A 23330-nucleotide genomic window follows, 5' to 3' on the forward strand; every position below is an offset into this window, starting at 1 on the left:
TATCACATTCTTATGATTCAGTTTGGTTCATGTGAAAGTTCTGTAAAAACTTGATTTTTTTTAAAGAATCGAATCGATCGGATGAAAAGTATGGTGGAAGATGCAGATTTTGATGACTTTTTCACGGACACATTAATCCCTGTTTTTCTACATTTGTCCAAAGTTGAACCAGGTCGTGACATCTTGTACCGAGATAAGCTGATTCCAAACATGCTCTCAGCCGTTCAGAAATTCCTACGACATCATGAGGTTGTCAGCAGCGCGTGCGCTGTCTTTTGCTCATGCATGTATCGGTACAACTCAATGATAGATGAAAGATTCGCCAGACAGTTTCTGCAAGCAAGAGGACCAGAATTCTGCCTCAGAGCACTGAAATTCTACACAGACTCCGGAAAACACTCAACAGAGTTCATGCTTTCTGTCTTTTATCCCATTGTTTGCATTAACGAGTGCAAAATTTGCCAGACTTGGATTGAACAGAACACAAGCAAAATTGAACCCTACATATCTCTGAGAGGTAAATTTGCGACGCTCAAACACCACGACGAGGTTTTGAAGGAAAAAGGACATACCTTGTGGACTAGGTTCTGGGACGAGTTTGATCATCTTCAGCGAAATCAGAGAAATTCCAAGATGAAAGAATTGCTAGACGAAGAGGAACGAGAAAGAACCAGAAAAGTGAAGAAAAGAGAACGAAAGAAACAGAAGCGACTGCGAGAAAAACAAAAGAGGACAGAAGATTCTGAGGAGGGAATTGCAACTGAACAACTTCAGGAAAAAGAGCCAGATGATTCTAATGAGCCTGGCATCAAGGATGAAAAAATATACACAGTTCATACCGATAAAGATTCAGGGGATCACATCGGGATTCAGGAACAATTTAAGAAGGAGTTTAATCTAGTCAATGAACTTACAGGAGCTCGCGAGATAGAGAAAAGGTCAGAAACAAATAAAACAGAAAACGTCAATGACAGTCAAAATAAAGAGTTTCATGCAGCAATGAATAAATCAGCCAACAGCAAAGAAAACAAAAGGAAGAAGACCAAGAAATCAAAACAGAGAGATGATGAGAACTGGTCATATGGCGAAGACCTGCAAACAAACCAGATGTTTTCTGATGATACTCAGCAGGAAGATAGTGAAAAGTATTTTGCTGAGCAGTATGAGTCTTGGACAAAGGTAATTGGAAAGAAAAATCAACAAAAGACAGACACACAGAATGGTCCAAAGAAGCCTGGCAAGAAGATTGAGAGGTCCAAACCTTCACCGCAATATACCAGTACGCTGAGAATCCAGAATTCTGAATCACGTAGGTGGTCAGATGTATTGTGTCAGAGGCACCACCAAGAGACAGCGTACACCGAGAATAATATACCAAATCCTCGGGTGGTTGAATCGGTTTCACCAATCCAAACAGATGATTGGAAAGAATTTCCTTCTCTCAAGCAAAGCATGACAAGAAAGTGGGAAGACGAGGAGGATTTTCCTGAATCAATGAAGTCTGAATCCACAGCTGAGCATTGGGACAGCGACGAGTACCTGGCGGCTATTGCTAACGACCCAAGCGAAGAAGTCCCTGCATGGGTGGAGTATAGCAAACAAAACTCCACAGAAGTGGAAAGCGATGTATACTGGATGGATACGTCCGAGTTTGAAAAGAATGTTCGCCACACCGTAGAAGAAGGTTTTTATAAACTCAAACAGATTGATGTACCTTCAACAACTGTATCTTCATATGATGACCGTTCTTTGAAAACTGGAGACAAAAGAATTGAAACCGAATTCAGTACTCAAAACTCGGAAGTATGCAAAAGCCATCAGAAAGCCCAACACCCTGTATCCTTTGAAGATAACAAGAACATTCCTTCTTTTGACAAATCTCAAGATTTACAAGAAGTTAAAGATCAATTGCAAGCTTCGAATTATAAAGGACACAGCAAATCACGGAGGAAAGGCAATGTTGATATGGGTACACTCTATGACCCTTCCGAAAATGCTGCGGGACTTGTTTTTCTAGCAGATGCCAATAGCGATATAATGCTGTCCGAGAACGCTACCATAACCCCAATTGGAAAACAAAACACGTGCCCTTGGGGTAAAATTCCAGCCCCTACTTTAAAAGATGTTGCAGTTGAGTTTATGAATACCACAGTTTCAGAACCAGAATTGAATGCTTATCAAAACTTTGATCAGCAAGGAGAACAAAGCAGGAACAAAAACACAGGGAATCACACTTACAAACAAGACGTATTTGCATTTAAAACGAGCTCGAAGCCCAACCCAAATATGAACATTCAAGTACAAAGCGACGATCAGTCTCTTTTCAGTTCAAACAGTTTTGAAAATAACACCAAAAAACGTGTGGTATGCAACACAGAACTCCCTTCGTGTCATTCAAATGACGTACAGCCATATAGAAATAGGATCAAAACAGATATTGAAAATCTGGACACGAAAAATATTAACTTTGCCCCTTTTACCTCAGATGTTGGTCTTATTAACCACTCAAGTGAAGTAAATCCATCCAAGTCAGCTGAAACGACAGAAAAATATTCGTCTTATGGAACACAAAACAATTGTTCAGTGGATAAAAATTGTAGGAAAATGACACTGGTTGAACTTGAAGCAGAACTTTTAAAGAATACATACGACGACGGACAGCAAGAACCCGTTGAAACAAATAATACCAAAGTAGCTGTCATTAAACCTATTGGCCATGAACGTAAATTGCAACATGAGCAGTCCACAAAGCCCGGGCAGGCAGCTGAGATCAGCAACTGGCAAGTACCTAACGGCGATAGGGAAGGTGCATTGAGAAGTTTTTTGGATGGTTTGGAAGCTACTGGTATTACCTTTTCACCTGACCCACGTCTGGCTCTTCAAGACAGGAACAAAGACCAAGAAGTGGAAACAATTTCAGGAAACTGTCCTCTGGGAGACAGTATACTTCGAAATGCATTGACTATCAAACATCAGCGTGATGATATCGGCTTTCCTGAGGAACTACGCGATGAAAAGGATGATATACATGTAAATTCGTTTCCTGGATTTCATGATCCTGAAGAAAATCCTGCCGACGAAAGTCGACTAGCACTTAATCGTCACAAGATGGAGTTGATACAATTCATTCAACTCCACAACTACTATCGGCAGTTCAGCAACAATCCCGCTGCTGTACAGACCAATTACTTCCACGACTTCCAGTATTACGCTTCTGCGCTAGGGTTATCCAAACAAGAAGTTGAAAACATAATGCGCCAAGAAGTACTGATGCCAACAGCTGAGAATACCCCCCAAAACAACTTGAATTCTCGAGAAAATCATGGTACACCTTGTAGTCCTAATATTTTCACTACAAATCTCCAACCAATTTCAATGACCAATGATAGCCACGGTTATAACACAGTACAACAGAGTGGACACTTGCAAAGTAGAGACACAAGGAATACAGACAGGGATGAGGCATATCGCAGCAGTGAGTTCTCAATGGTAAACAATGGAGAGGAACCAAAGCCGAAGGCCGTGTTTCCTCAATCTACAAAGGCATGCATAAACGCATGGAACAAAAGAAGCTGTAGATGGAGATCTAAACTGAAGGAGATATACGAACTACCAGAGCATCTACGGCGACGTGTTGGGGATATCATCCTTCCTGCACAATATGAGAAATACAAAATTTCGTACTCGTGAGTAAATTATTTATTTGTCTGGAGATTGACTTAAGTGTTCCCTTCATAGAGATTTTCTTCGTACATAATATTTCATTGGTTTCCAGGGACGAGGGTTCCGTGCTTGGCTTTCTGTGTGACGGGTCAGAGGTGGCAGTCCAGCTGGTTGACCTTAAGAACCGTCCACTCGACAAAGGCTTCCTACAAACTTTAGTATCAGATAATATTAATCAGTTCTTTCTTGTCAAGTATAAGGTATGTATAACATTCATTAGACTCGAGCTTTGTCACATTTGATTTTTATTAAGGACTTACATGGCTTACATGTTACTTATTTTATGTGAAGACTGTTTCAGGTTCTTTGTGGTGAACACATGATTTTAGTGACAGATGCACCATGCTGCCCACAAGACAAGCTGATAAAGTTTGATTTTGAGGGATTCCAATAAAATCTTATTCGTATAATTGCTGTAAAAGTTAGAAGATATCAACATCATTATTTTGTTGTCATGATTGCTTCTTAATTTTATTTTTACTTTCATTTCTAATTATTAGTCATTCGTCATAGTGGATGATGTGTGTTACTTGGCGATGGAGCTACACGAGTACACCTTGGCTGAATACACGAGTATGCTGCGTCTGAATCAGGGAGTGGACCCCCTAACGGTCACAAGGCTCACCTGGCAGCTCCTCAAGGGACTGACGTCACTGCACGAGAACTGTGGCATTCCTCACGGAAATATCATGGTGAAAAGCCCTTCAGAAAATTTCAACAAAAACATAATCAACCAATCAATTTCAAAAATTAATTTAAAAAATCGTTAGATCATCCTTCATAAAAGTATTGGTGATGGATAATTTTGAAGTACTAAAATTTATTATGAAGATATAAAGATACAAATGTTTGATTGATAAAAAAAATTATTGTGATTCTCTGCACCTGTTTATGCAGTTTGTACTTCTATGTTACAGCCCTCCAATGTCTTGGTTGACACCGAAGGTAGACTTCGCCTCAGTGAGTATGGTTTTCCAAGAAACACATCGAGGCAAATTCAGTTAATGAATAGTAAGGCGATATCAGGTGAGGTCATTCTTACTGAATTTCTTTTCCATTTGTTGTTTCTCATCCATCTGATCTCAACTTCACGGATCAGGCTTAAAACTGCTCTTACAATCTCTTACAGAGGACAGGAGTTGTTGGACCCCAACAGAAGTAATGACCGAGTCCGAGGCCTACTCCATCAAGTCAGATATACAGGTAAGGGTCGCTATGATTGGGTCCGAGGCGTTCGCCATTAGGTCAGATATACAGGTAAGGATCGCTATGATTGGGTCCGAGGAGTTCTCTATCAGGTCAGATATACAGGTAATGACCGAGTCCGAGGCTTACTCCATCACGTCAGTTATACAGGTAAGGCTCGCTATGACTTGGCCTAAGGTGTACTCCATCAAGTCAGATATACAGGTGTTGGTCGCTATGGTTTTTCTACACGTTCAGCAAATATCTCTGACAACAAAGTTATGTAGTTTTAAATTTTCGTAGGTTGCTGGTATGATGATTTGTTATATTATGTCTGGCGGGATGCACGCTTATGGTGAGAACAGTCTAGAGATTACAGTCAGTATACAGGCCAACTGGCCAAAGATCTCCCATCAGAACAAGGAGTTGGCCAGCCTTGTGTCTGACATGCTCGTTATGCCTCCCACGGAACGACCAGAGTTTCCTGACATTCTCAAGTACGTATCACATCGCAACCATTGCAATTTCTGGATAGATTTTTTTTCACATAACATTGCATTCGTAAAGAATTTTGGGAAAAAGATACTTATTGGATATTATTGTGTAATTAACCAATAAAATCAATTGACTGTCAACACAAATACTTATATTTTGTTTTTATTAATTTTGCAAGACACATTTACATGTACACGACATACTTTCCTTATCCTCTGCATTCCAAGTGAACTGAATCACCGTTGTTATTGGCAAAAATACATGTAGTATTTTTTGTGTGGCGTCAATCTCACAATAAGAGGTAAATAAAGTTGTACATTTCCATTTTTGATCTTTCAGACACCCTTATTTCTGGGCCGATGAGAAAAAGCTCCGATTTGTTCTGATTGCTGGGTCAGATGTTCTTAGAGACATGAAACATGGGTCTGTATGAGTTTATTTCTTATTATTATTTTAATGATCCCAGAACGGTTATTTTTTTTCGGTGACCACAACTCAATATTTTATTAATCTACTGAAATTAAGGTCAATATCTAATAAATGAGTTTAGATTGTCTTTTTGGTGCTAGATCCATTATGAAGTGACAATTGATTTAAACATAATTTTTCCCGTACTTGATAGCTATAATAGAATTATGTTGGAAATGTAGTATTTTCATGGAATTCAATTTGAAATCATGTCAAAAGTAACCCCTATACCTATATTCAATTTAATATCATTTAAAGAAGAGACCAAGAAGATTTAAAAAAAAAAAACCCGTTTTCTTAGAGACTATAGGCAATACCGATACATTTCCTTTGTCTGGGACGGAAAAAAAACTCCTATTTATACCAGACTTTCTTCGTTTTTCATTGAAAATGCTATATATAATCACTAAGCCTACTTAAAATCAGTTTAATAGTTCTAGAAAAAAAAATGAACATGTACACAATTTACAGTCAGAAAAAAAGACAGATGGGCACCGTACACATATAGAATTAAGATTTGTCAAATAATAGGTCAAAACAGGGAAAATTTTTACTAGTAATTATGAACTTTAGGAAGAGAAAGGTAACTCAGGTAAGGGTTGTGGCTTATGGACCTCTCGTTTTTTCCCTCTACAGAGTGCCTACATCTGGAGCTGTGAGTGGTGCTGTTACGATGATAGATATACTGAATTCTGCCGAGCAGGACGAGACTATGAATGAATGGGTCAGTAAAACAGTGAATATATTGAACATGATGTAATACCGTCAAATTTAAAAGTGAAGTTACAATAATAGATACACTGAATTCTGCCGAGCCGGACGAAACTATGAATCAATGGGTCAGTGGAAAGAATACGTGAATAGTAATGATGAATGAACATGATAGGATAGAGTCAGATAAATAATATTAAAGTAACAGATAAAATGTACATGGTGAAAAAGAGTCAATAAAGTACTAGTAGTCAGCGATGAAATAGAGTCAAATGAATAATGAAGTAAATAAACATGGTGAAAAATACTGTCAAATTAATACTAAAATATAATTGAATAAATATGGTGAAGTACTGTCAAATAAATAAGTGAATGAACATGATGAAATATAAGATATGTACATGTTAAAATAAATCCACAGAATGGACCTGATGAAATAGAGTCGATTTTTTAAGTGAAGGGACCTGATGAAATAGACACAAATTAACAATTAGCATTATGAAAATCCTATAATAAGTGCATAATTTATTATGTAAATGATTCAAATTAATAATAGGTTAACTGTGATGAAATAGAGTCGAATTAATGAGAGATTAAAGTAATTGATTAGAGTCAAATTATGGAAATATCAGGATTTTAGGCTAACCGATTTTTTCAAAATGTCATTTCATTTTTTTTATTTAAAACTTTAAGACAACTTTTTGTTTTTCAATCAAGTTAATGTATTCATGCATTATAGTTGCGCTATAGCTATACAATGTCTTTGATCTGTGGACAGTTAGACTGGATACATTTCAAGAATTACTGAATTAGTAATCATTAGATTGAGAAAGAAAAGTTATATTAAAACAAAGACATGAATTTATATTAGTGTCAAATGCCTTCTGATTTATGATATACAGACCAGTCATGTGGAGCCGATACTGATGCAGGAGATGAGGTCATTCCGTCAGTACAAGTGTACTCTTGTAGAGCTGGTTCTGTTTATCTACAACTGTTGTCTCCACTTCGAGAAGCTGTAAGTTAAACTTTATATTTGTCCAACATCGTTAAGGATAACTGCTAACAAGTAACTCTAATGTGAATTAGTGATAGAATAATAAAAGGAGGCAAACCAATAAGTGAACAAAGCTTTAATTACTGTATATCACGTTTTATTCGCGAGAACTTACGCGAGGCAACGTGCTCGCGAAAATATAATTCTCGCGTACATATCAGTTTACATAGCAGTAACCACAATTCGTGAAAATTTTGTCTTGCTAATAAAGAGTATATGTCTATTTCGCGAAAATAAGGTGTCACAATAAGGTGTGGCGAAAATTTATTGATCTACAGTAATTTAGTTTTCGTTTGTTTTATTCAGAACTGAAGCTGCCCGTGAGATTTTAGAAGAACCGACCAAGTATTTCCTCTCCAAGTTCCCAAGCCTCTTTATGTCTGTATTTAAGGCGATCAAAGCCAGTAGTCGGCGGGAGAAAGTCTGTTACAAACCCTTCTTCTGAGCGGAAGACCACCACCAGTTTATTAGAAAACAGTTTATTTCGATATATCTCAATTGTATTCTATTCAAATTAAAACAGAAGATATTTGCATCCCTTTGATTTGCTTATTGATATTTAATATTTTTTAGAGTGAAATATGGAGATAACGAACAGTAATCAAGAGATACTAATTATTGGGACGCTGATAAAAACACGGTGTTTTTAAAATTCTAATGGAATCGAACCTCGTTGAGGGAAGGACATTGATCTATTACCCAAATATTTTTAATTTCTCTCTGTGAATTTACTAGCATACTCCTTTGTGCAGCTCAGTAAAATTTCTCTGTCGGCAATCAATTTGTGATTTCAGTTGAAGCTAATTGATATTACTCACGCATTATAAAACAAAGCAAATACTATCTCAATGTGAATATTTGCTTTACTTTTAAAGGTTTAATATGCTGTAGATAGAAATTGATTACCCGTCTTATATATTGTATATACTGTACAAATGTACATAATAACAGAGTTTGGGGGGTCGTGTAGTGTATAAATGCAGATATGCTTTTATCAATTCATGTCCGTTGAAATCTACAAAAACATTTAAAAAGTCTACAAAAACATTTGAAATTGTAGTAAATTATCCCAAAATTAGAAAATTCGAAATCATTGGCTATTATGAAATTTCTCCGTCGTCATTAGATGTGTGTTGTATCCATTTTATTGAAACGGAACATTATTTTTCTTAAATTTATGAGCTGAAGTTGTAAAAATATATAGTTTGTTTCACATTCTTTTGATTTCTTACAATTATTTTTCTTGGGAAGCGGGTGGGGTGGTGGTAGTGGGCTTTGATCATAAAAGCCCAAAAGGTGAGAAATAGAAATGTAAATGGAATCACTCAGAGATGAATACCAGGATATCTGATTATACTGCAATTCAATTACCAGACCATTTGGAACTTCCGTCAGCCGTACCATGATTTTAAGAAATTCATATTGAATGTAAATATCGAAAAAAGATATGTGTACCTCCACAGTTCATCAAGTGGTTCTGAAAATGTATTAACAAATCTGTCTTCATCAATATGCACGTGTTACTGGCTTTTCAACACTTTTCCTACGTTACGTCATGCTTTTCACGGTTGAGTTATTTTGAACAGCAATTTTAATGCAGCCTGTGACCAGTTGTGATAATTTTCGGCCACGCAATCAAAAATATTTCGTAAATTATGTACCCTGCGTTTCGTTTTCCTTTCAGCAAATATATTCGGAGAACCTGCAAAGGTTTCTGCTATGTTTACTCACCTCTGCATACTCGTGTATTCGGCCAAGGTGTATTTACCTCTATTAACCACACCTGTAGGCCTTTGTAATACCTGCCTGTATTATTTTACCTTCTCTGGGGAAGACCAACATGAAATAATGTCGTTAAAACAAAACAATTAACCATTTCCACAAAAAGCATAATTTACATTTACATGGAGATGGTATTGAACTGCTTTATATGACCCCTCCCCGTAAAACACCGATCTACCTTTGACAACATGATGATATTAAGGGCAAGATCTAGTAAATGACTTTAGACTGTCTTTTTGGTGCTAGATCCATTATGACGTCATAATCAGTTTAAACTTTCTTTTTCACGTACTTTACGGCTCTAATAGAATTATGAAGAAAATAAAGTTTTTTTCATGGAATTCAATTTAAAATCATATTAAAATTAATCCCGAAACCTATATTCAATTTGAAATTTAATTTAAAGAAGAGGATAAGAACAAACAAATTACCGTTTTCTGAGAGACTGTAGGCAATCTGGATACATTTCCTTTGTCCAATAAAGAAAAAAACTACCATATTCATGACTGACTTTATTAATTTTTCATCAAAAAAGACAGTTTAAAATATGATTTTTCGTCTTGTTTACCTATAAAATATGCCCCGATACACCTTATTTGACCAAGCTATACTTAAGCATCTTTAAAGGAATTTATTTCTCAAAGTTGAGAAATCTGTAGGCTCCTCTCATTTACTAGATCTTGACCTTAAGCAATTCCCTTTTCGGGACATATAGTATTTGGTCTATCCATCCGCCTGTCTGCCTGTTTGTCTGTTGATCTGTTGGTCCGTAAAAACTTTAACCATTGCCCATAACTATTGAATGTCTGGGGCTTTCATATTTCACGTGTATTCCTTGTGACCTTTCTTTTTGGGTACAAACTGTGGAATCATTTTAATTCGTGGTGGTCAATGTTCGTGGGAAAGCAAAATTTTGTTAGTTCGAGGGACGCAATTTCGTGGGTAACTCATAAATACATACATGTAAATCAATTTAAAATTATGTTAACTAAATCATTGTTCGTGGGAATGTAAATTCATGGATAACTTTGTCCACGAAATCCACGAACATTATTCCCCCACGAACAATGATGATTCCACTGTACTTGACCTCTTGACCTTGAAGTTTAACCAAAGTTTGCAAAATTTTACCAAAAATGAACCTAAGCCATAGCTTTTAAACGGTCGGTTCTAGAGATTTTATATTTCACTTACCTTTTTACCTTGACTTTGGAGTTTGATCTACTTTTGTTAAACCTTAACCTTGGCCATAACTTTGAATGATTAGTGCTAAAGCTTTCATATATCATCGTGTATTTCTTTTAACAAAACCTTCCTTTAGGTACCAATATTTTTGATTTCTGACTTTGACCTTTCAATTTGTCCTTCGTTAGTATAAACTTTCTCCGTAACTTTTGAACCGTTGGTGCTACGGCTTTCATAATTTTTTTTTTAAATTAACTAGATGAAATCCCGGGCAAGCGCCTTTGGTACCAGTATTTTTGGCCTCATGACCTTGAACTTAGAGAATGGCATAATTTTGAAAAACTTTTAATCTTTGCCATATTTTCTAAATGGTTGGTGCAAATGCTTTCATATTTCACATGTGTAGTGACAAGACCTTATTTTTTGTTTCACAAACACATCTTGAAAGTCATCTCTCTTGCAGCTGACTTTCCCCTTATCTCACCCGATCCAGTTCTTTATTGACTTTGTCAGTACATTGATTGATGATAGCTGCAGATCTGCAGCTCGCTGGTCTGAGAAAAAAAATGAGATGGACAACCAGAGAACTACAGTGCTATCCATTGATAATAGGTCATCTCAAAATATTACAAATCGTGTTTTAACTAACATTCTCCAAAACCGTTGTTAATAGCTCTTCTGGGCCTGGAATTGAGACCATTTTGCCTATTTATACTGCCATTTTGGATGGTAAGACAATTTGGTCCAAAGCGCTTTGCATTGACTTGTACATACAGTTTTGTAGAAGAACAACCGAGAAACAGCGCACTTTTTTGCAATAAGTATACAATTTTTTTAGTGGTTGGAACTGTAGCTCTACGGTCGTTCATTCCAATTTTTCAGACCAGAGAATCAGATCTGCAGCTAGACTGATGATAGCTAGCTGTCTCTTTCATTTTCTCTCTCCCTCTCTTGTAATGTTTGATGATTTCAAGTGCGAAGAAACAACTTTCCATGAAACTTAATATATTGTTCATTCGTAAAAATCCCTATAACAATCGGACAAACTTGCGATATATAAATAATCCATTTGTAAGTGTGGATTGAGTTTATATACATACATACATATATATATATATATATATATATATATATATATATATATATATATATATATATATATATATATATATATATATATATATATATATATATATATATGGCATATTTTTTGAAATAAATGTTGTTTGTTTTTAGTAAGTATATCATTATTCCACTTGTATTTTGCTACAAAAGTGTGTAGAAAGCTACGGCATTCCATACACCATCATACGGACGGCGAGGCCAAAAAGTTAAAGTATTTTTTTTCTGACGTCACTAACGTTGAACGTCGTGCAAGTGTAACGTTAAAAGCGAAAATCAAAATTCTCACGTTCACAAGGAACGTAGATGTTGCAATGGCTCTTCTATTAATTGTAACTTATCCGAAGAATAAAACAGGGATTTTGAAATATGAAACATAGACAAGACAATGAGTTGAAAAAATGTAAATGTAAGCATTGAATTATCATTTTTTGAAATACAACAGTGTAAGCAAACAAATTGAGTAACACTCGTTAGCGTTACTCAATTTGTTTGCACACACCGTTGCAGTTATGAAACTATATCTTTCAAAAAATGATAAAATTCTAAAATAACATGTACAGTTTCAAATTTCTGCTATGTGCCCTTTCGTCTTACGCCAATGACATCAGTTGACCATATTTTGAAGGCAGTCCCAACTAATGAGGGATACAAGCTCATCACGTTGTTTGCTTTCAGGCTTTTTATTTACTGTTGAGTAAATATTTTTCATTAAGTTGTTCTATTCAAAAGAAATAATATTAAAAATACAATAATATATTTAAAAAGAAATCGATATAAAAACACCATCAAGTAGACATTTGATGTCTCTCAATCTGTTTACTCTTTAAACCACTGCCAAAACATAACTCTGAGTTGAATAACCAAATATATCATGCATCTGGATTCCAATAAACAAATATTTTTTTTTCTAATGTACATACCAGAAGATTGGAAATTTTGATGTACTTCAAATTGATACATTGTTTAGATATCGTATACACTGTGTATCTAATTGGCGTTTTGTTATTAAAAACTGTGGGTGTCAGTGTTCAATCTGTGAAATCGAATTTCGCTGTTACGTTGTTCTAGCATGGCCTCATTGGAAACTCAGGGCAGACATTGATTAGCAAGATATTTGATGGTTACGGTATACATCCCTTAGTTTAAATCTCACTTGGTCTTAGTCTTTAATCCAAAAAAGTTACAACATTTTAGGATAAATGAACATGGGAGATCTTTGTTAGCTCTGAAGGTATGAATAATTTTGTTGTTCTTTTTCAATTTGATTATAACAATGTATGAATAAATTTTATGGAAGTATGTTTAAAAAGTTCTCAAATTCCAATATTTTTTGAAGCAATGCTTTTATCTCTTTTTTTTCAAAAAGTTGCATTTAAATGTTAAATTTCTGAGCTGGATAACATGTTATTTATTACCTTTTCTTCTCTATACTTATTATTAACCATATCTCGATTTAATAATCAAGTGTTTCACTTTTTGTAATAATATGTCTTCCAAACGTGCATAAACTGAGTAGATAGTTTTTTAAAATAAATATTCAAGATTATACAGTTTTAATAACGTTTTTTTACACGGAAATCATGACATCAATAGAAGAAATGAAAGTTAAAGTATAGACTTTAATATTATGAATAATTAATTAGACTTCTATTAATTTGTTATCATTGTTAATCTAGGTCGCTAAGATTATTTCTCAAATGAAGCAAAAATTTCGCATTTGTATTAGTTCTTAATGTCAGAAAAAGGAGCGTGGATTTTGGTTTACAGCTAAACTGGAAGCATATTTACTTTGAACCCTAAAGAAATATCAAACGTGAAAATACACACAGAAAATACTAATCAATTTTAAAGAGAAAAGTCTCTAAAGAAGTCTATAATTATGATACACCAATGAATAAATACTTCTTTTAAAAGCTTTGCTTCATGTATGGATCGAATAGATGAATGAATAAAAGCCGGTCTATTCAGAAATAATTTTGTATTTATAACTTTGGACCACTCATTTACCTTTTTTTCACCTTCTTTCTTTAATAGGAACATGGACAGAAAGACATACAATGTCTACGATATTTCCTTTTTGTTAGGATTGTTGAATAAGGCTTCTTAAAGAATCGGCCAACTCATTGTTACAAAATTTGCTTCGCTAAGTTTGAAGCTTAATTGATTCTTTTGTTATAACTTAATTACTGGCTCCTAATTAACTTTGTCCCGTTGTAGATGGATGCAAAAAGAAGAAGGTCCTCGTTAGCTGACTTCATTAAAACAGAACGCATAAAGCGAAACGAAACCGCTGTAGAGGACATTAAAAGTGACGTTAATAACAGACAAGTAATAAGTGAAGATAAAACTAAAATTGAAAGACGCACGAGTCAGCTGTCCACAATTGATGATAACAGAACACTAGATGAAGAGACATCGGCTTTGTATCCGCTTCGCATCAGGCGGGAACAAACACGACATAGCCGTAACTCAAAATGGTACGACGAATCCCGCAAAAACGCCATACAAAACGTCATAGACAAAGAGTTATGCGGTATTGCGCCAGATGAACCCAACATAGATCATATACCCCGTGGGTTTGCCAAACGTCGCCGCTTTTCTGTGATTCAAGACAATGAAGGGAGCAGTTTCACCAAAGAAGACAAATTAAGGGCTCTTGAGGAAGAAGGAGGTAATCAGAGCAGGAGTTTAAAAAGCGGGCGTAGCCGAAGGACAAGCAGGTCAACAAGGACCCTCAACTCCATTCCTTCCTCTTCTTACCCTGGGAGTAGGTCGGGCTCAGTGAATTATGATGTTCAGCAAGAATCGATTTCCAAAAGTAAAGGGTTGCGGCAAGAATCTATATTGATGAAAAATGATAGAAATTTTGAAGACCTTTGGTTATCGGAAACTGCAAAACAAGATCAAGATCGAACAATTGAGAGAGACGTTAAGGACGACCAGGTAATCAGGGTTGAAATAACAAGAGGAAAAAGTGGGAGGAAGCAAAATAACGTCGTTATATTGCAGGTAGGAGAGCCAGCTAAAGAAAATAAAGACAAGGAATCTGATGGTCGTCATGGTGATATAGATCGATTACAGGTTTCAGTTGAATCTCATTTCGAAGATGGTCAAACCAAAAAAACCAACAATGCAGACATAAATAAAAGAGCAACGTACAATGTTAAATCAGGAGGTTTTAGAAATAGAGAATCATTCAAAAATGTCGACGACAGAAATGAATTAAGTGGAAATCCTAAAGAAACGAAAACGAAAGATAATAGAGAAACCATAGAAAGTGTGACTCCAAATGTGTCGTCAGGCAAAGTCACCGCGATTAATGACAGCGAAAATATATCACACAAAGACCCAAAGGAGATTCTATCAACAGAAAAAGTACACAAAAATCCAAAGGAGATAGCCTCTACACAAGAGGTTCCATCTACAAATAAAGAGCCAAAGGGAATTTCATCTACAAATACATCACAGAAATATTCAATAGAGATTCTCTGTCCAAATACACACAAGGACCTAGAGGATATATCCCCTACGATATCACAAAAAGACCCAAAGAATATTTCCTCTACAAATACATCACTCAAAGACCCAAAGGAGATTCTCTCAACAGATACATCACACAAAGATACAAAGGAGATTCGCTCTAGATATACATCGCTCAAAGACCCCGAGGAGATTTCCCCCACAGATGCACCACTCAAAGATCAAAAAAGTATTTCCTCTAAAACACCAGACAAAGACCCTCAAGAGATTCCCTTAACAAATACACCACAAAATGACAAAAAGAAAATTTCCTCTAATGCATCATACAAAGACCCTCAGGAGATTCCTTCGACAAATACTTCACACAAAGAGCCAAAGAAGACTTCCTCTACAAATACATCACTCAAAGACCAAAAAAAGATTTCTTCAAGAGCATCATACAAAAATCCAAAAGAGACTCCCTCTAATCCATCACACCAAAAGGGCATTTCCTCCATAAATACGTCACGGAAAGACCCAAACAAGAATCCCTCAACAAAAACGTCACATAAAGACCCAAAGAAGATTCCCTCTGCAAATACGTCACAGAAAGAGTCAAAGATGATTCCCTCTAAAAATACATTACTCAGAAATCCAAAGGAGATCCATTTTACAAATACATCACAAAATGAACCAAAGGAGGTTCCCTCCACGAATACGTCACACAAAGACCCAAAGGAGATTCTCTCTACAAATATATCAAAGAAAGATTCAGTGGAGATTCTCTCTACAAATGGATCATTCAACGAACCAAAGGATATTCCCTCCACATATACGTCACACAACGACCGAAAGGAGAATCCTTCTAATATATCGCATGAAAAGGAGATTCCCTCAATAAATATGTCACACAAAGACCCAAACGAAATTTTCCCCACAATTAAATCATCTGAAGTGGTTCATACACAGAGTAGAGATAGTTCTTGTGATGACAGATCTGGAGATGAGGATCAAAGACACGCATCGAATCATCTTAAACATGTCCAACTATTGAATGATCGAGAAACCAACACTAGCGAGACACAATTGTCACCAGACACAAATAAAGTCTATCAAACTGATGGTTCATCGCAGGATATCACAACAACAGATGTAGGTGATCCAAATGGTGGTGAAAGCGAAAAAATAACATTAAAACAAAATAAATTAGATATAAAACATACAAATGGTATGAAACTCACAGATAATGAAAAGCTGAATGAGAGCTCAGTTCCACAATCAAGAGAAGTGAACTCCGAGAATCAAGATAAAAACGTTATTTCCAACACACAGACGGAATTAAATATTTACAATGTCTCAGACAAACAAGGAAATAAGACTTTAGATCTTCCAGAAGCTACTGCTGTCTATAGTTCAAAGTGTTCATCTAGAATGTCAAAAGTAAGTATTGAAAAATAAATTGATTATGCATTGAAAAACAAATTGATTAAACTTGGGTTCTTTATAATTGTCCTTAGAAAATGCATTTCAAAGCTACTGGAGAAAGGTAAAACAACCATACAATTTGTTTTATCACTGATGTTTGCGTTAAAAATGCTCTGGCTCTTTTCTATTGGAATATCATTTTGTTTCTGCAGATTAGTAACGACGACTACAGATCGCTGGCGGCAAGTATGAAGTCTTTGATGAAGGAGGAACAAGAATGCTCTGAAATGTTCGTGAGATCGCTGCAAGATGTGAGAACTTATAACGCCAAACTATACAAAAATCCTAAATCACGTCAGTTTAGCGAAGTAGCAGTTCTCGAAAGATGGCTTAAGAGCCAGGAGATTCAACAAACACGAACAGAAAACTCAAAACAGGCTATGGAAGAATCTTTTCCAAAGAAAATACAGATTTATTCAGAAAATGACAAACATTACGAAAGCGAAGGAGAGGAGAGTCAAGACTTACAAAGAGGAAAAAGACCTAGTGAAAATGATGGGAAGGAGAGCCCAGACATACAAAAAGGAAAAGGACCTGGTGAAAGCGATGGGAAAGAGATGGAAAATATAGACTACAAAGGACAAGATATGAGTTTTAAACAAAATCTTCATGTACCAGTCGAGGAAAATGAAACACATCTAGAAAATAAGGGCTGTGAAGACCAAAAACGGAAAGAAGAACCTCATCCTGAACTAAACGGTTATATACAAACAGATCTTGAAAATAAAAACTATCAACGAAAAGAAAAGACCGTGGAAGAAAATTCCCAGGAACCAGTCGAAAAAACTAGAACATATTCAAAAAATGAAGTTTATAAAGAAAACGAAACAGAAATTGAAGAAAAAATAAATGAAGTTAACAAGAGCAATGGTGAAAATCTGGGAAAGAAAAGTTCTACCCGAAGAGAAATACTAGAGAAAGAAAATCCTGATTTACCAAGCGAGAACAATGATGAAGAAATGGAAAATAAAAGCTCACATCGAAAAGAAGTGATGGCTGAAAGGAATCTTGATGTATCAAACCAAAACAAGGAACCCAACAAAATAGATCATGAAAATAAAGTTTGTGGAGAAAAAGCAACAAATGAAGTAGAAAACCGCTATGTATCAAATAATAACATGGAAAAAGATCTGAAAAATTGCAAAAATGAACGAAAAGAAACGAGGTTGGAAGTGTATTCTGCTATGCCGTACATGAAAAATGAAGTGGACTTTGAAAATCTAGAACATGAACGAAAGGACTCGAGGATGACTGTTCATTCTAATGTACAAGACGAGGAGAGTGACACAGAGATGGAAAACGAAAGCAAAAAAGGAAAAGACACGAAGGTGGAAGAAAATCCCGATGTATCAAATCAGAGTAAGGCTATAGAAAAGAATTTAAAAGGTTTGATTATCGAGGAAAATCACTTAAATAAAGAAGAAAAAACAAGCAATCTAGAAGTAACGAAAAATTCAACAGGCAACATTGATGATTTGGTAGAACGATCAAACGATAGTTCCGAATCAGAGGAAGAATTAACTAACCATTTTGTTGAAAAGCAAGTTCAGTCTACAGATCCCAACATCCATAATAATCAGATGTCCGCTGAAACACAGAGTGAGTGTTTCGGTATAAACGACTCTTGCTTAAATGACGAAAGTCTCCAAGATATCAGAGCAAACGGGCACACGAAAAATATAGATGACACAAAGAATGAAAGCAACGAATCAAAAGATACACCAAAGAATGAAAATGCTGTAGAGTTTGCAACATTGGTAAAAACAAACAAGACAGGTGATCAAGAAGTTTATGATTGTGAAAAAGTCATAGGCACTCAGGATGGGGCATTTACAGACAACCTCGAAGACAAAGCATTTCACAATGAAAGTAGTTTTGACAATGAAGCAAATCTAAAGACTTCAAATCCAAGTGAAGAACATTCTAAGATTAATTCTGAAAAATTTGAAACTGAACAAGATATTTCTAGCTTCCTAGATAACCAACGATTAGAACAGGGGGATGACAAACTCAGTCCTAAAAGAGTGGAAGATATCAATTCAACAGAGTCTGAAAGAGTTAACGAAGAAGTGGAACAGAACAATAATGAATTTCCATATGAACTGTCGTGTCTAAATCGTAACCTTGAAATAGCAGATACTCCAGTCAAACTTGATCCCTCTCCTACAAGTGATGAATCCAAATCTCGTAAATCGAGCCCAAAGAGGATTGAGATTCTTATAAGAGACGATGACAAAAGTCGAGAGAATGATCTTACGGTAGTGATTGAGCTGCCCACTGATGGAAGTAATGTTGCTGAAAAGCACAACTCATCTGAGGTGAAAGAGCAATCCTGTCAGACAGACACTGAAATCAACCCAGAAAAGACGACTGTGTTACCGCCACTAAAGTGTGAGCCTCCACTAGTTCAAAGAAGGGAAAGATCATTTATTAGATTGCATCACGAGACGACTAGTCTCAGAGAGGAGCTTGATCCCGATGTTCTTTACTTCATCAAACAAGCAGTAAGTCTTTCTCTTGCTTCTCTCTTTCTCTCTGTCCCTATATGAGTGTGCTAACTTATGCTCAGCTAGCTACACACTCCTCGTATCGACTCAAAAATAATCCATTTAACTCATACACAATACCAAATAAATAAAAGTTTGTTTGTTATTTAACGTCCCTCTCGAGAATTTTTCACTCATATGGAGACGCCACCACTTGCTACAAATTTTGACCTATACTCGGCACTTAGGGCCATTGAGCAGTGAGGGGTCTTTTTTGTGCCAGCACCTACTGCGAAACGGGACCTCGGTTTATACGGTCTCATCCGAAGGACCGGTCTCCACGTCCCGCAGTGGGATTCGAACCCGCGACGTAAAGATCCACTCCTTACTCCGCGACTCTAGAGCAGACGTTCTAACCACTGCGCCACACGGGCGACTATAAATTAAAGTAAAATACAACGTAATTTTATCTTTGTGTGTATTAAGTCAAAAGTTATGGTAATGTAGCGTAATTTTATATATTCAAAAATTCACAATGTTCTCATGCACTTTTACAAAATTTATGTAATTAAGACGATAAAAGAAATATGAAGAGAAGTAACCGTGTATGTAATTCGCCACTGAAAAGTGATCTTTCTTCTTCTCTCGTAAAAAAAATTCCGCCTAAGGTCATTGGCAAGACATGATTATCCGGAGCAAAGAGGTTTAATTCATATGGTTTTTTTCTCTTATATATCAGACAATTAGTGACACTAGTAACCTGTCTCTGGTGAAAATATTTGAGAGTGATCTCCCCTGCAGAATTCTCTATAGGCGGATAAAGTGTAAAGAGGGCTTTTTTATTTCGGAAAAGCAGTGTCGAATCGTGGAAAAGTACTAGTGGAACAGTGTTCTGCTCTTCTGCGCTTTATATCAGCCCCCTGTCTGCTTTTCCTCGACTTTTTCAAACTGCTTTTCCGCAACAAGTTTTAATTTTCAGTAATATTCCATCTTCATTATTTGATACTCTTTCCCGCCATTTTGCAATGGCTACGGATATAGAGCTTGGCATGAAGCAGTTGGCGATATTAACCTTACTTTCTTGTACTTCCTCGAAGCGTTCTAGTTAGTAGTAGTTGGTATGAGCTCATGGTTTCATAAAAATTGAATGAATTTAGCAGTTCATGGTTGGTGATAGTTTTTTGATAATATACATGGATATATGTAGTTGGAGTTGTCGTGTAAGATTTCAACTTGGCTAACAGAAGAAGTACATGTTAAAATAAGTCGCGGAAAAGTAAAAAAAAATATCATTGCAGAATAGCAGTATGATTTGTCGCGGGGAAAACAGTGTGTTTTTTTTTTTGCGGAAAAGCAATGTCGAGTCCGGAAAAGTGGAACATTGAGTGTAGTAGGTATATCGAACTGATAAAAAAGTGGAACAGTGAGTGTAGTAGGTATAACGAACTGATAAAAAAGTGGAACAGTGAGTGTAGTAGGTATATCGAAATGATAAAAAAGTGGAACAGTGAGTGTAGTAGGTATATCGAACTGATAAAAAAGTGGAACAGTGAGTGTAGTAGGTATATCGAACTGATAAAAAAGCCTGCTTGCTTACGACCACGTGAAATCAGGCATTGACATACATTTGGTTGTGTATTCATGAAATGTATTCAAAGAGCAATGAATAAATATTAGTTTTGCATTTAGAATAACTTTAAATTATTATTTTTACATAATATCCGATATTGATTCAGCTTTTTTTTCTGTTTCTGTTCTCTTCAAACAATAGTTCATGCTATAACGAATTTTAACTGCTCAGTCTGAATATAAAGAAGTTTTCATTCTAGCCATTATGTCTCCTATCTATTCAAAGCATATTTCATAAGATTTTTATGTAATTAGAGGTCCCTGGACATTAAGGCTTACCAGACATCAACTTGTTACTGTCTTACTATTTGATTAGATATCACTGAAGTTGTGAATAGGTCGCCTCTTCATCCTGTCACAAGCACTTTAATTCATCGGACCTTAATTCTATTTCCAACCCATACATGTAATTGCTTTCATATGTTGATTTGAATTTTTATGGGGTGGGCTTTTGTAGTCAATGCTTTTTATGATCCATTCAAATCTGCCCTGTCCCACGTATGTCATTTTGTACTTTGGAATTTCAATACAACAAATGAGCAGATATCACCAATATTTCTGTTTTCTCTTTGTGTTCTAGATCTCGTGCACTGTGACGAGTGAACAATTAAAATCCTGTTTTTGTTCTTTGGTCCACTTTTAACAGGGTTACAATTCATTAATTTTGAGTTTATATAAACCATTTTATCTCATGAAATGTTGCTGAGTTACAAGTATGGAGTACGTTTTACAGAATATGGGCCCCTGAATTTTAAAATATTTTCAGTTGGCTTAGTGTAGTACATTCATATTACATTGATTCTCTGTATTTTTACATAGTTTTGTTTTTTCTCTAGGGAATTGTCTTTGTCTTGCATTTGCATCCTTCCTTTCTCTCACCAGAGATTATATCTACTCAATATCTACTATTAACAGATGACTTCATATATCTAGTGCTTAATTATGGATAGGTATAAAAACTATGCTAATTTTCATTGATTTCCGTTAAAAATTCCTTTGTTTATTTAACTTTTTTATATTCAACCTTAGTTCTTATTGTTAATTTTGGAAATATAAATGAAACAAGTAATTGCTTATTTTTTAATTTAAATGTTTCATTATTCAAAATATTAGAAAGAATTCAATTAGGTATAATTTGTGATTGATTACGTACCCATTGCGTGAACAGTAGAACTTATTTTGAGATTATTATGTACAAAGACAAAATCTGGTTTCTAAATATTGAATAAAATATTTAATAGAAATTAAGGACAATTTTGATTATCAACGTAATGTTTTTTATGCTGGAAACATGCACTTCAAGTAGATTTTCACCCATTAGTTATATGATTATTAAGTAATTTTCCTGCTATGTTCGATATCTTCTGAATAGAAAGAACAGAGTCAGATGTATGGATTTCTTACATTTATATACAGGTCTCCTGTCCTTGTTTTATTTACATATTATATGCAGGTTTAAGTGTGAGAGTTTGGTTCAGCCCATGTTTCCTTAATTATTAATGTATTAATGATCGAGTATTTTCCCTCAGCGGAAGTTATAACTCCCAGTCTGCAGAAGTTGATGATTATGCTAGCATTGATTCTATGTGTCAGTTTTTTTAAATCAAAATTAACAGATATCCTCTAGTCACTTCTATTTGCACCTGTCTGGTGTTTTTTTAACTATATTCAGCAGCTTATCATAATAAGCTATGAATAATAAAAATGACAGGGTTCCAATGTAAGAAGGTATTGACTTCCTTCCTTTTCCACACAAAACACAAAACATTATTTCATTAAGTGAAACAAAACATTATAGAACAAATTATTAATGAATCTTTAGAATGCAGCAAATAATGCACTGGAAGAGAAAGGGAAATAATCCTTTTGAATTTCTTTTACAGGAGAGGAGACAGAGGTCCAAAGTGGATGATATTTTGAGAGAACTTTACCAGATGAAGCATGCAGATGTTCTTAGGTCTCCACAAAAGACTTGTCTCGACTTCTCTGGGGTACTTGAAAGCCACCCCCGTTTTTTCTACGGATACAGTTGTGGCGACTTTGAGAGCATGGTGATCAAAGCGAACAAATTTGACAATAATGTCCGCCGATATCTAGGGTATACTAAAAGAGCTGACAGACTTCAAAATATAGAACATTCAAAAAAGTATAGGGCTTACATGGATCTCCGAAAAAAGCTTAAGCATTTATACTGAAAGACGTCTATGTTGCTCCACTAAAAAAATCTCCATTGTAAGAAGACGAGAGCAATGATTGACTATTGACTGTAAGAGGATGTTATTCTGCTGATGTAAGCTTCTGTAATCAGGTCCTTGCCTATAACTTCTGGTATCCTCCCTTTGTGCATGCTCGTCTGCCGGTTCTTGTTATCAAAGGGCCTCAAGCCTTCCTAAGATGTTTCGACCTTAAACCATAACATCCTTCAGTTGGTGGGTCAATGGTGGTGGACAATACACTATTCGGTGGATCCCGGCTTTCTACACATAGTCATTCCGCATCCCCTAGAGTTCTTAGCGTTGATTTCCTCGCTCTGTCATACA

General features: G+C 35.7%; 2 protein-coding genes across 2 annotated transcripts in view; both read left to right on the forward strand.

The window, feature by feature from the left end:
* LOC133175505 (uncharacterized) overlaps positions 1 to 8158 on the forward strand; it is a 32481-nt gene extending 24323 nt beyond the window's left edge. Inside the window, exons 8-17 of the mRNA XM_061310620.1 lie at positions 67 to 3686; positions 3776 to 3923; positions 4224 to 4415; positions 4641 to 4749; positions 4853 to 4926; positions 5212 to 5405; positions 5743 to 5826; positions 6508 to 6595; positions 7485 to 7600; positions 7946 to 8158. Coding sequence (XP_061166604.1) covers positions 67 to 3686; positions 3776 to 3923; positions 4224 to 4415; positions 4641 to 4749; positions 4853 to 4926; positions 5212 to 5405; positions 5743 to 5826; positions 6508 to 6595; positions 7485 to 7600; positions 7946 to 8084 — 4764 coding nt within the window. The 3' untranslated portion in view covers positions 8085 to 8158. The remainder of the gene's footprint in view (positions 1 to 66; positions 3687 to 3775; positions 3924 to 4223; positions 4416 to 4640; positions 4750 to 4852; positions 4927 to 5211; positions 5406 to 5742; positions 5827 to 6507; positions 6596 to 7484; positions 7601 to 7945) is intronic.
* Positions 8159 to 13948: 5790 nt separating this feature from the next.
* On the forward strand, positions 13949 to 22985 carry LOC133175294 (putative uncharacterized protein DDB_G0282133). Its single transcript, XM_061310390.1, has 4 exons — positions 13949 to 16630; positions 16828 to 17374; positions 17531 to 19179; positions 22674 to 22985. Exons 1-4 carry the CDS (start codon positions 13949 to 13951, stop codon positions 22983 to 22985), a joined length of 5190 nt encoding a protein of 1729 aa, XP_061166374.1.
* The last annotated feature ends 345 nt before the right edge of the window (positions 22986 to 23330 follow it).

This window comes from Saccostrea echinata, unplaced genomic scaffold (assembly GCF_033153115.1).
Source record: "Saccostrea echinata isolate AGI-Se365-2 ecotype Australia unplaced genomic scaffold, CSIRO_AGI_Sech_v1 ptg000062l, whole genome shotgun sequence".
Taxonomy (NCBI): Eukaryota; Metazoa; Mollusca; class Bivalvia; order Ostreida; family Ostreidae; genus Saccostrea; species Saccostrea echinata.